At 40.7% G+C, this 13,071-nt stretch overlaps 3 protein-coding genes across 3 annotated transcripts; 2 read left to right on the forward strand and 1 right to left on the reverse strand.

The window, feature by feature from the left end:
- On the reverse strand, positions 1 to 2,234 carry ankrd39 (ankyrin repeat domain 39). Its single transcript, XM_062379446.1, has 4 exons — positions 1,978 to 2,234; positions 1,712 to 1,815; positions 1,418 to 1,621; positions 1 to 1,309 (listed from the first exon to the last, which is right to left on the reverse strand). Exons 1-4 carry the CDS (start codon positions 2,069 to 2,071, stop codon positions 1,163 to 1,165), a joined length of 549 nt encoding a protein of 182 aa, XP_062235430.1. The 5' UTR covers positions 2,072 to 2,234; the 3' UTR covers positions 1 to 1,162.
- A 651-nt stretch (positions 2,235 to 2,885) lies between these two features.
- Positions 2,886 to 7,632, forward strand: kctd9a (potassium channel tetramerization domain containing 9a). The gene is made up of 12 exons (XM_062383960.1): positions 2,886 to 3,029; positions 3,308 to 3,429; positions 3,512 to 3,555; positions 3,660 to 3,756; positions 3,874 to 3,932; positions 4,035 to 4,163; positions 4,282 to 4,349; positions 4,433 to 4,528; positions 4,616 to 4,765; positions 5,410 to 5,515; positions 5,598 to 5,731; positions 6,142 to 7,632. The coding sequence occupies exons 1-12, from the start codon at positions 2,982 to 2,984 to the stop codon at positions 6,256 to 6,258; spliced, it is 1,170 nt and encodes a 389-aa protein (XP_062239944.1). The 5' UTR covers positions 2,886 to 2,981; the 3' UTR covers positions 6,259 to 7,632.
- A 235-nt stretch (positions 7,633 to 7,867) lies between these two features.
- LOC133941998 (progonadoliberin-1) lies at positions 7,868 to 9,979 on the forward strand. The gene is made up of 4 exons (XM_062381765.1): positions 7,868 to 7,964; positions 8,044 to 8,182; positions 8,261 to 8,359; positions 9,045 to 9,979. Exons 1-4 carry the CDS (start codon positions 7,954 to 7,956, stop codon positions 9,090 to 9,092), a joined length of 297 nt encoding a protein of 98 aa, XP_062237749.1. The 5' UTR covers positions 7,868 to 7,953; the 3' UTR covers positions 9,093 to 9,979.
- Positions 9,980 to 13,071: the final 3,092 nt, after the last annotated feature.

The raw sequence follows: 13,071 nt of genomic DNA on the forward strand, positions 1-13,071 counted from the left end.
TGATATGTTCTGTCTTTAATAACGTAAGAGAAGACAATTCTTGTCAGTGAGAGACATGACACAAATCTAATTACTGCCAATACTTTTAGAACTGTTTAACAATGATGTATTCAAGCACAGAAGTTTTCTTAAAAAACACAAGGTGGCAAATCAGCAGCAAGAGGTTCGACGTTTGTAAACAGTTTCAGGTTTCAGGTCGTTAACTCACTATAAATATGAAAAAAAACATCGACCATCAGCTTCTGATCTCAGTGTAGGAAAGTGTCAACGCTTCACACTAGAAGCAGCAGAACTTAAGTGTTTGCTAAAATCGTTAGAAAGACATGCAACTAGTACAGTAAAAGTAATTTGAGACACAGATCACTGAGGAATGATGAGGGCTGTTTATGAATGTTCCTAAAGACCATGTTGACTTTATTTGTCTGTATAACCTGATTTATTTTTTCCACTTCATTAATACAAAGTAAATAATGGAGACACTGATGTTTTTCTCTCTTTCTCACAGTTACTCTGTTTAGTTTTCCAGCAATGCACTAAGAGGAGCCAATGAGGTCACTGTGTAAAAGCTGGCAGTGAATTCATATGGTGAACTGAACAAAAAACATGATGTTTGTAAGACAACAGCGCCCCCTGCAGCCAGAGATAAAAAATGACAAATTCTAAGGTAAAGAAAACATTTCAGATGATTATATATGAATGGAAATGTAACGATGACTACAGTCCAAATACGCTATTCGACCCCTCATAAATCCTACACATTGGACCATAACATTAAACAAACAATAATCCTAACTGAGATACATACTGCCTCCGGTTTTACTGTAAACTGCTGTGTCAAACATGACATTTAAAATCATAAATACTGCAGTGAGGCTAGATGCTGTTGATCGTGAAGAACTAAATGACTCATTTGCTCATCGTAGCACAATTAAAAAACAGGCTGATATCTGTTGTATAAATATAGAAAATGTTATGTTTTGTACACCCTGATTCACTCAGTGGTGTTTGCTGATGCGCAGTTGAGAAATATAATCAGTCCAATATGGTGAATCCAGGTCAACGTGATCCTGAGTCATGTGGACCTCACCTGGTAAATTCAAGTTCATTTCATTTGTCTGATATTAGAAACACAGCATGCCCCTTATGCAGTGTGTGTTCGCCATCACCAAGGGGGTTTTAAGAGCTCCTGCAGATCTCCCTGCTGTGCCAGCTGGTGGGACAGCTGGAGCCGCTTGTTCTTCTGGCTGCAAAGTGCTGGACAGTTCTCAACAAGCAGCCGACACACCTCTTCATGGCCCTGCTCTGCAGCCTGCTCAAGCATTTTACAAAACAGCAAATGCAAATATCAATTACATGGTCATCAACTCTCCCTCTCTCTAGAAAGAGTTTTCATATTGTACTGCTGCCAATTCTGTACCTTGTGTAAAGGGGTTGCACCGTCGTCATCACAGAGCGTAGGATTTGCCCTATGGTGCAGGAGGAGTCTGACCACGTCCAAGTGACCGCAGTACGCTGACCGATGGAGCGGCGTGGCACCACCTGGTGTCTGCGAAGACGCACATGCACCATTATCTAGAAGAAACTTGCACACAGCAAGATGGCCACTGCGACTTGCATAGTGCTGAGACAAAACAAAAAAAAGAGAGGCATCAATTTATAAACAAGAGAACAAAAGACGGCACTGCGCTTATTTGTTCCAAGCAAACTATACCAGGGCTGTGTATCCGGACGAGTCCCTCACGTTGATGTCTGTGCCCTTCTGGACCAACGACTTAACCCTCTCCAGGTCACTGGCCATTGCAGCAGACCAGATGCCTGCAGAGAGAAGCACACAGCACACAGCACACAACACTGTACTTGACTAAATTATGCAAAACAGGAAGGAAAATAACTGTTAGCGAAAGTTACTTAATGAAGAATTACGATAGTATTGGGGAATAACAGAGCTATTTCATTATATTTTATAGGAGTACTAACCTCGTTCAAAATCCATTTCATCCAGTGTCTGGTAAACACTGGGAGAGGAGGCAGGATGGGAGCAACACGAGCAATGTTGTTTGTCAGACGCCATGCTGATCAAAACTGTCCCAGACTGGTTCCGACCTGAAGATGAACACTGTTAGTTTGTGGGTCACACGTTTGAATAAACGTAATACCAGAGAATTTATAAAATATGATGTTTGGATTGCTCATAGACAATCATGTTGTTTGACACTTCCGTGTTTCTTCTTCTTGTCTTTGGGAACTACTTAGTAGTGCAACACCGCCACCTACATGTCAGCTTCGCACACGAACGAGCCCAGAAGTAAAGCTCAGTATCCAGTAAATATGTAAACAAATTAAAACATATTTTATATAATAATTCATAAAAATTATTTCACCATGTTTTATTAAACATAATTAAGGCTAAATGTTGTTTGCTCCACTTTAGTCTTATCAAAATGACAGCGCGATTGCGTATGAACACTCAGACCAATTACAGAGCTGCATTCAGGATGATGCCTTCAGGTGCTTATGGGTCTTTTCTGTGTGTATTAGTTTTCTTCAAATAAGAAGCGACGAGACATAACCTTTGTTCTGTGGAAGGATAATGATGATGAAAGATGCACTGCTGCCCTTATACCACTGATAATTTCATGTATCCACCATCAGATATATTTAAAAATCGTTTTGTTATTAATGACTAGCCCAGTCCCATTTGCGTTTATTTTTCTTATTTACACCAACAGGAAATACATTTTTATAATAAACTAGTAATAAATACAATGTTGTCACTTTATAACACTTCTAAGCTCAGGTGTGGCTATCCACCTGATATAGCCACCACTCCTCCGCGTTTACAAGGAAAAGAAGCCACGTATCCGATGTTCCCTCCCGGCCACTGAAGGCAGCTGTAGTCTCGTGTTGTTGTCTGATGCTAAACATCAGATTCAGTCTCCACAGAAGAAATTGTTATACGAATTATAACCAAAGCGTAAAGAATGAGAAGAGTCACGTTGTTTATCAACGGGACGTCTAAAAATGGCAAGGTGGGTAGAAAGTCAGTGTGAGTGTGTTGAGTGCGTGAGCCCCGGGCCGCAGAATGACTGTGGCTTTTCCACTCAGCGTACGTGTTTGATTTAGTTAGCTATCTAACTCAGCTCACACTGTAGCTTAACACACGTGAACTCACATGTAAGAGAAACCTAGCGGTTAGCTCGCTGCTGACTGCTCCATTCATCTTGTACCAGGCAGGAGTGACCCGTTTAGCTTCAGGCTTAAATTCCTAACAACCCACTAATTCTTTTTTAAACCTCTCCCTTTTTAGGTTGTAGCAGTGTACGGGACCTTGTCTGACTTACTATCTGTAGCCAGCAATAAGTTAGGGATCAAAGCCTGTAGTTTATACAATGGTAAAGGTGGTCTGATAGACGACATAGCCCTCATCAGGTAAGTTCCCTCAGTGATGTTGATAAACATGTTGCTCAAACCCAATGGACGCGTCACCTCACCGTGTCTCTGTTTCTGACAGAGACGACGATGTGCTGTACGTATCAGAGGGAGATCCATTCATCGGTGAGAGCTGCCTTGTCTGCTGCAGGAACCCCCAGCCACCGCAGGTGAAAGTGTTCTGCGTGGTCTCAACAACTCTGCCTTCTCTCTTCTCTCTCGTGTCTCAGGTCCTCAAAATGAAGCAAAGGTCAGAGCAGATCTGCATGGAGCTCACACCGACTGGCTGACCCTCAACATTGGCGGGCGCCTCTTCACCACCACCAGGTATGTGAGCTGGGTTTAGCAGCAATGAACACATCACAACAGACTGGGCCTGTCACAACCCCAGGGTGTGTTTATGTTAACTGTGTAACAGGACTGTGTGTGTGTTTTGTGTTTCAGGAGCACCTTGGTAAGCAAAGAGCCGGAGAGTATGCTGGCTCATATGTTCAGAGAGAAAGGTAAATTGTGGCAAATCCCAAACCCTACTTCTCAGACTGAAAATCCCTAAGGACAAACCATCCAGACTGAAAGTGTTTTATCAACCTCTGTGTTTGCTCCAGATGTGTGGGGGAACAAGCAGGACGAGCATGGGGCTTACCTTATCGACCGCAGCCCTGAGTACTTTGAGCCTATTCTCAACTACCTGAGACACGGTCAGCTCATCATCAACGAAGGCATAAATATAAGAGGTAGGCTTGTGATGGAGTCTACCTGAATAACTGTGACCAAGGTCTTAATAATCTAATATAATTCCGGCAGCAATTCCTTGGAAATCTTTTTTTAAATTGTGCGGCGCCTGTCTTGCAGGTGTCCTGGAGGAGGCTCGGTTCTTTGGAATTGAGCAGTTGGCTGAACAGCTGGAAGCAGCAATCAAGGTAACAGGAAGAGTAGAATGCTTACATGTAGAAATCTGATGCTTCCCTAAAATGAACTCTGACTCCACTCATTTCCACAACAGAACTCACAGCCACCTGAGGACCACTCTCCCATTTCCCGTAAAGAGTTAGTTCGTTTTCTTCTGGCAACGCCCACCAAGTCCGAGCTCCGCTGTCAGGTACAGCTTAATTTAAGTGTTTTCATTTACCGATCCATTTCCCCATATCCTATTCATATTTAATCCTATTCCTCTTAATGTTTTCAGGGACTTAATTTCAGTGGTGCCGATCTGTCCCGACTTGATCTGCGCTACATCAATTTTAAAATGGCCAATCTGAGCCGCTGCAACCTGGCTCACGCCAACCTGTGCTGTTCCAATCTGGAGCGGGCCGATCTCTCTGGAGCCAACCTGGACGTGAGTCTGAAAACTCTCTTCTTGTCTCCACTGAATGATTCATGTGCACACACAGTATCAGGCCATACAAAGTGCAGGAGGCACTCAAAAATGTTTAAACAGTGGGGAAGCAAACGTTTCCTCATTCCAACTCGTGTGTATCTTTGAGTTTATTTTTGATGTTGGGTCTCCCGCTGGTGAAAAACTTTTGGTTTGCACTCCTGGTGCCTCAGTTGTGTGGAAGAAGGGCCATTCACTTGCTAAACATGTTTGCCAATGGTACATACTTGGATAGTTGGTGTTCAGGCCTTTACCAATTTCATAACTTACACCAACCCCACTGTCAGTGTCATGTTTTTGTAGAAATACAACCCTCTTAATATCAGTTTAGCACCCTTGTTTATCAAGAGAGATACCGTTTTTTTAATCCTCTACGATGAAGCAACAGCACAAAACTTCTTAAAGATATGTTATTATGAGAAGTGGACTGCCACATCATCATGGTATCCCTTTTACACCCACTCTTTAGACTCTTTTTATATGCAAAAATGCACAGGTGTCATTTTTGTTCCCTAAGACCAAATGATTGATGGTTGACGTGACTAAATATCTGCATATAAAATGAAAAGCCTGACTCCTGTTGATGTCTGGTTTGTCTCCTGCAGGGTGCGAACTTACAAGGGGTGAAGATGCTCTGTACCAATGCTGAGGGAGCTTCTCTCAAAGGTTGTAATTTTGAAGAACCCTCTGGACTGAAGGCCAACCTGGAAGGTAGTCTGCTTCAGTTCTTCATAAAAGACGACCTGGTCCCACATTTATAGTCATCGTTTTAACCAGGTGTCTTTCTGACCAGGTGCCAACTTGAAAGGAGTTGACATGGAAGGAAGCCAAATGACCGGTGTCAACCTGCGTGTGGCCACTCTGAAAAATGCAAAGCTGAAGAACTGTAACCTCCGGGGAGCCACTTTAGCAGGGACTGATCTCGAGGTGAATTAAAGCTCTCCGAAAGGATTAACTCTAAAAAACACTTATGTACACTCAGCTGGCACTCTGCCTTTTTTACAGCCACATTTCAGAGCCATCAGGGAGAAAATGATACAGAACTGAATAAATGGTTTCATAGATCATTTTAATGCACTATTTATTTTTGTTACATCCAAGTTATTTTGCCAAAACATTTTTTAATGTCTAGTAACTCAGCAGCAGTAATGTAACAGTAATACAAGGCTGAACCCAAGTATGAAATTAATGATTGCATGATTGAAAACTGGATGTATTGGTGCTTTACAGTTAGTTCTTTTGAATGTGTATCAGCCAGATTCTATATGACACTAATGGTGTTTAACAGTTTTTCGCTTTTCTTACTGCTTTGAACCCGATGCCTTTTTAATTTGCAGAATTGCGACCTGTCTGGCTGCGATCTACAAGAAGCCAACCTGAGGGGGTCCAATGTGAAAGGAGCCATTTTCGAAGAGATGCTGACCCCGCTGCACATGTCACAGAGTGTCAGATAACTCGGCGTGCGCCCACAGGTCCATTGTGGGCCACAGCTGGCTGCTGTTAATGCTCTTCTCCTCCAGTCCTCCTCCCCCATACTTCCCCAACTCCCCATCTCCCTTTACCTGTCTGCAGCACAGGTACTCGTATGCACATCCCTGGTCATTCCACCGATGTTATGTTAGCTTTAAATATCTTGCACTAGAATCTATCCAGGGTTGTAAATGTATTGTTTTTAAATGTAAAGCTGTATATCACCAACAGGACAGGTTTCTTTATATGTTTAGATGAGTCTGGATGCAATCCGATGACTATACTCATTTAATATTATACATGATTTATGCATTCATATGATTTGTTAGTAGTCAAAGTCAGAGCAGTGAAGTTCAGAGCTTCGCTGAATGCTGCTGTAGCATACATTGAAGGTGTCATTTACCAAAAACTGTGTAGCTTAATTGAGCTGAATTCAACATATTATGAATAAGCAATGCAAGCCAAAGCCATACAACAGCACAGTCTAATCAAAGGCTAAAAGTGATACTGAAACTATGCTGCAAGCTAGTTCTACAGTTTGGGTATGCAATACATCATTTACAGCTGTGAGGTGTTTCCTTTCTTACTCTTAAATATTGTGTTCTCGAGGTTTTTCCATGTTTTGCGCTCTGTGAATCTACCTCTTTTTTTAATCCAGTGTGCGACTGAACCACAGTTGCATGCATTTAACTGTGGCACTGCTTGGTGGTCTGTTGATGTTATTCTTCCTTAATGAGAAAACCTGGGCAGAAAGCCATTTTTCTGTGTTCATGTTGTCAGAGTGGGTTTACCTGGAAACATGCTCCATAAATATATTGATGTATATCACTTAATCATGCTTTGAACCTATTTGCACAAATGTATGTTAACTTATAACGTGTTATTCCTTTTCACCAAAAAACGCTTGGTGCTGGTTATCTTCTATCAATCAAATCCAGTGCTTCCAAATCTTCCCAGAAAAATAAATGTTAAATACTATTATGAGAGGGCAGGTGTTCTCTCTGCAGCTCTTACTGGACAGTGTCTGTTTGCATGTGTAAAGAGCTGTTACTACTAATCTCTGTCCGTGGCGCAAAGCTGCTCTGATGCAATACTATTCACTCAATTCAGTTGTAGGTACCCAGTCTGTGAGAATTAACGATGAAGGCAATCAAACTGTGTATTTCACCTTGAGTGTGAGAATCAATTGAAGAGCAATGGCTATTTATTTTAATACATCTTGCTGAATGCAACATGGGGCAGAGGTTAGTTTGTGTCTGAAAGAGGGAATGATGTAGGTCTCTATGTACGATTATTGCACTCAACCTTGGAATTTTATTTCCATAAATGACTGTTATAAATAAACTACAATGAAGAAAGGCTCTATATTTATTGTGACTCAGCGGGGAATGAATGAGTTTTTCTGACTGTTTAACACGAAATGACCGGAAATATCTCAAAATGGTTGGTGGTTACATGTCCCATGTTACTTATTCTTTTTGCTGAAGGGCCAAAAACAAGCTTTTAAACAGCTCTGCAGGTCGCCGGTAAACTTCTAATCCCAGTTAGTGACACCCCCTGTAGTGAAGAGCTGGGCGGTGAGAAGTGGAGGCATCACAGCCACATATAAACCTTGGGCAACTGTGCAGGAGTACTCACAAAGGACTGAAGACCAACGAATCGGAGAGGCTGCCTGCTTAATGCACAGAAAGTAAGTGAATCAGTGATGATGGGTACATGCAAGAGACAAATGCATATGACATGACATGGGTGTTACCACTTCTCACCAGTATGGCTGTGAAAACCTTGTCAGTGTGGCTGTTCCTCGTGGGGACGTTGATGCCTCAGCACTGCTGCCAGCACTGGTCATATGGACTAAGCCCAGGAGGGAAGAGGGAACTGGACAGTCTTTCTCAAACTCTGGGCAATGTGAGCGTTTATCAGTCTCACTCGACGTTTCTCTTTCATTTTGTATATAGTCATTGAGATGTTTTTTTTCTTCAACAGGTAGTTGAGGAGTTCCCTCGTGTGGACTCACCTTGCAGTGTTCTGGGTGGTGCAGAGGAATCACCTTTTGCTGGAATTTACAGAATGAAAGGATTCCTTGTAAGTTTGACTCATTTCTCATTGTGTTTGGTTTTGGATGCATCCATCAGCACTGCCAAGTGCAAGAGTGTAAGGCTGAGACAAAAGAAAAAATACAGAAGAGGAAGATTTGATCTCCTTAGGCGCTTCGAGAAGAAGGATTTTTTACTTTGTGAATAAGTAAAAACACCAAGTATAAGGTTAACATGTCAAGAATATTGTTGAAATGTCGAGAATTAGGCAAAAATTATGAATATTAAGTTAAAATATTGAGAGTAAAGTAAAAAAAATCTAGATAAATTTGAAAAAGTGGAATACTAAGTCAAAAGGTCAAGAATAAAGTCAAAAAGTTAAGAATCAATTTGATTTAAGCTGAAATGTTGAGAATGAAGTTGAATGAGTGAGCTGCCAGTGTTCCCTATCTAAAGTCTCCTCATGAACAGACAGATTGAGTCTCTTCACAGTCCTAATGACCACACTACTTATAAATGCACTCAAAGAAAAACTGCAAATTCTGATTGAAGACAATTTTACCAATTTATCCACACTTGGCACATTTGTAGAGACACTCATAACGTCAGTAGTTTCATAAATTGGAATTCCTAATTTGTTTTCCATATGCCTGGCTCTAATAATCTTCTGAAGCCAAGTCTATTTACTAGAGTTTGAAATGTTCTCACAGATTGAACCTGTTTCTCTCTTTCAGGACAGCATCACTGACAGGGGGAACGGACGCAGAACATATAAGAAATGATGATTACTCTATTTTTAAATAAGTAATTACAATAGCAAAACAATTATTGCTCTTTACTTCTTCATGTTTTATCTCCCTATTCATTCACACCATCCTCCCTTTCCTATCTTTTCTGTCCCCTTCATCCTTCTCATCTGTTTCCCTCTACTTCCTCCTTTTCGCTACCTCTCCTCTCTTTTTATCCTCACTCATGGGGGATTTAAGTTTGCCCGCATCTCTCTAACCTTTTCTTTCTTCGTCTTTCTGTCGGGGCCTCATTTATTTCCTTTGTGCTTCAATCTCTCCTTTATCTTTCTCATTAACCTCTATTGGCTCTGTCTGTAATTTACATCTCCAAATTGCTGGAATTTATGCGACTATCACTCTGATTTACTTGCTTCCCATTGTACCCCATCTCCCCTTTCACCACTTCCTCTTCCTTTCTTCTGACCTTCCTCTTCATGTTCTTGTCATATTCCTCATCACCCCTCCTGTTCTTCACACTCCCTCCATCGTCTTATCTCATTCTCTCTCTCATCCAACCCCTCACTCCATCCTTTGCTTTCAATATTTTGTTACTCACTATCCACCTTCAATGTAATTCCTTTTCTTATAGCCTTCCTGTATCGTTCCTATCCTTTAGCTCTGCTTTCTCTGCTTTTTTCTCCATCTTCCTCCTTTACTCATCCTCTCTTCATCTGCCTTCCTTTACCTGTCTACCCTCTCCCTCTTTACCCTCACCTTAATGGCCGGCACAGTTGCTCTGTGCTTAGCACTGTCGCCCTAAAGAACGAAGGCCCTGATATCTTATTTACTTTTCATGTCTGTGTACGGTTTACATGATTTTGCTCCAGCTTCTTCCACAAAAAAAAGAAGGAAAACATGACCTGTGCCGTTTAAATTCAATTAAAGCACTCAGAATAAAATAAACATTTGTCTTTGCTTAACTATACAACCGTTGACACAATAACCTGAGTTTTGTTGTTCAAAACACGTGTTTGTGTGTTTGCCAATATCAGATGTAATTTAAACAAAGTGAAAAACAAACAAAAGTGTATTCATCATGGAGATGTGACAGTGATACAGCAGCCTGTAATATCCTGTGGACTGGTCCATTAGTTCTCTAGAGTTTTCTCTGAAAAAAGAAAAAGGAACAAGTAACTTTAAACAAATCTCCAGTTCTGGCACTTCTTTGACTTTACAATGTCTTGAAATATTGAAGGTGTTGGCTTATCAGTCAAATTGAAATGTAGCCCACGCAGAAATTGACCCTCACCCGTTTTATCATTCGACTGTTGCTCATTTTAAATCAAGATGTGTGGCTCACAGTGACTCTTTGGCTGCAGGAGAAGATTTTAAATTCACTCCTCTGGTTCCACATGTGTCTTTTGGGGGCTGATGTGTATTCACTGGTCCAATTTCACCTTTGTCCTTGTCAGCAGTGGTTTCACTATCACACAGACAATTAATGACAGGATCATGAGGCTGTTGACAGAACACAGATTTTCTATCTCCTTGAGTACAGGCTCTAAGAATAAATGATGCACTGATGGCGTATCATCAAGAAACAGCACAGACTGTGTGGGAATCAACATAATGACATGCTGATTGAAATTTCCATCACAATAATGGTGATGATGGATTTTGTCTTTCAGAGACGTTGTTGTTCGCTCTCAATGTTTTCTCCTCTTTTGACGGAAGGAATTAATTCTGTTTGTGTCCACAAAGGAACTGCCACCTCTCATTTAGACTGAAGCACAAGTTGTCCCTACAGTTTCTAACAGATTAACATCCTGGAAAAGGATTATTATTACATCAAGGCCCATCTGAACACGCACACACACACACACACACACACACACACACACACACACATACAAACATACAGACACACACACAAACACACACACACACATATGTGATGCAGCAGTGAAATCAGATGAACCAAGATGTTTTGATCCATTGATGGAAATTAGTTTTGTAACACAGCTACACAACAGAATGAAATCTAAAGTTTAACAAATGCAGATGCTGACAGGCAGGACATCAGCTGCTTGTGGCTGTGTCAGCTAGGAGCAGTAATTTCATTATAACAATTACAACCAAAGACAGCCTTTTAATAACCAAAGTACACACTTGTACAGGCACTTGCACAGATAGACCCCTAGTGGTGCTCAAGCACTGGCCCCTTTGCCCTGGATGAGAAAAGTGCCCTTCTGCTGGAGCCCAATTATTTCTTCATCCATCAATATTTAAGAATAAAAATTACTCTCTCTGTCATCAATTTCCCCCAAATGTGTTTTGATATCTGACGGGGCATTTATTCTTGTGAAAATGTCGCCCCGACATGCTCCGCAGAGCTCACAACTGTTGAGTCCCCCAAAGATGAGACGGAATGCTGCAAAATTCATTCAACGTTTCATCGAGACCATATCCAGCTACAGATGTAGAATTTCACACATTTACAGGACATTGCTAAATTTCATTACAATCAGTGCAAATAGATAATCTTCTGATGTACAACATTTACAATGAACACATTACTAACATTATTTCAGCCAAACAAAGGATTATTCAGATCTTGCCTGACCTCTGACCCATTTACAAGAAAAATCTGATGGTTACATTTTTATACATGCAGATTTAGTAATTTCAAAACTCACAAGATATGATGCCATGAAACATTATCTTAAGAAAAGATTGATCTTCAACTAAAATGAAGAATAGTGCGCCACCTTCTGTACATATTAGGAAAACAGTATTGTCCCCTGGTGGTTGCACTGGAACTGTAAAAGAAAGAAAGGAAGAATAGTGTTGCATAATGTTTCCTGAGCCTGTCAAAGGATATATGTTAATATCTCATGACTTGTCTTTAAAGCAGTAAATGGTCTCAGACTTAAATGCATCTGTATCGGATCACTCCACTGTAAAAGCATCGACAAATGCAGATTTGGACATTATCACCAGATCGGATGGTGACGTGGGAGTGTTCACTTGATTTTTCCCACGGATTAGTCACATCTGTCTGTTTCCTCTTTACTTATCTCAGATTTCAAACCCCAAACTAAACACTGCAGTGATAGAGAGTAGTTATCTCTCCTCTGTATCTCTTTGTTTCGGGAATATAAAACCGACTATAGCCCAGTCCAGCCTTGGATTTATGCTGTGCAAAGAGTTTCAGTGTTTCAAACCGTGTGTCCTTGTGGTTCTCGGACCAGCTTACGTTACAAAGATCCCTGTTGTATTTGAAGAGTCAAACCTGAATTAAACAACTTGATAAATCAGTATGATTTCCACATCATACACTATGTCATGACAATTTTTATTTATTCCATCACAGGTGTGAATGTGAAAGTTTCTTTGAGATCTCGGAGCAGTTCTGAGAGAGAGAGAGAGAGAGAGAGAGAGAGAGAGAGACCAATCTGATATAGTGAAAAATATGTTTTCTTCTTTACAGAACATAAGAAGAGCATATAAACCTTTATTTTGAAAAACCTATTACGTTTAATTGTTTTTATTTATCAAAGCAGAACTTTATAAATCAGACCTGCACTTCCCTATGAGGAGCTCAGTGCACAGACAGACACCAGAGGGCACTAGAAAACAACATGAAACTTCATAATGTTTTTCCAGAAACACGATACATGCTGGTGATAATAATAACTTTGTAGAATATTGCATCTGACTGTAGCTGAGATTTTATCTACACTGTTTTTGAAAAACCTGCATCAAATCACGTCAAATGTGTAATTAATTATAATTTACTGTACTTTATTGTGTTTGTTCACCATGAGGACATGAGTCTGGGTTCAATTTATTTTCGATCACTGTTTGCTTGGCTTGATTCACGCCCACTCCACAATCTCCTCAGGATTATAAAAGAGATTAATCATGGATGGATGAGCAAAATGAAAATTATTTGAGCAGGCAACACATGTGTGTTTGCCAATAGAAGATGGAATTTAAACAAAGTGAAAAACAAGCTGAAGTGTATTCATCG

Source organism: Platichthys flesus, chromosome 3 (assembly GCF_949316205.1).
Source record: "Platichthys flesus chromosome 3, fPlaFle2.1, whole genome shotgun sequence".
NCBI lineage: Eukaryota > Metazoa > Chordata > Actinopteri > Pleuronectiformes > Pleuronectidae > Platichthys > Platichthys flesus.

Excerpts from the sequence above, each read along its gene's own strand:
- ankrd39 (XM_062379446.1), bottom strand. The coding sequence starts at position 2,071 with ATGGCGTCTGACAAACAACATTGCTCGTGTTGCTCCCATCCTGCCTCC. Across the intron at positions 1,816-1,977 it reads TGAAATGGATTTTGAACGAG|GCATCTGGTCTGCTGCAATG; the intron begins GTTAGTACTCCT and ends TTCTCTCTGCAG. Across the intron at positions 1,310-1,417 it reads GTGCAACCCCTTTACACAAG|GCTGCAGAGCAGGGCCATGA; the intron begins GTACAGAATTGG and ends ATGCTTGAGCAG.
- kctd9a (XM_062383960.1), top strand. The coding sequence starts at position 2,982 with ATGAGAAGAGTCACGTTGTTTATCAACGGGACGTCTAAAAATGGCAAG. Across the intron at positions 3,933-4,034 it reads TCATATGTTCAGAGAGAAAG|ATGTGTGGGGGAACAAGCAG; the intron begins GTAAATTGTGGC and ends TGTTTGCTCCAG. Across the intron at positions 4,766-5,409 it reads TCTCTGGAGCCAACCTGGAC|GGTGCGAACTTACAAGGGGT; the intron begins GTGAGTCTGAAA and ends TGTCTCCTGCAG.
- LOC133941998 (XM_062381765.1), top strand. Across the intron at positions 8,183-8,260 it reads TTTCTCAAACTCTGGGCAAT|GTAGTTGAGGAGTTCCCTCG; the intron begins GTGAGCGTTTAT and ends TTTCTTCAACAG. Across the intron at positions 8,360-9,044 it reads ACAGAATGAAAGGATTCCTT|GACAGCATCACTGACAGGGG; the intron begins GTAAGTTTGACT and ends TCTCTCTTTCAG.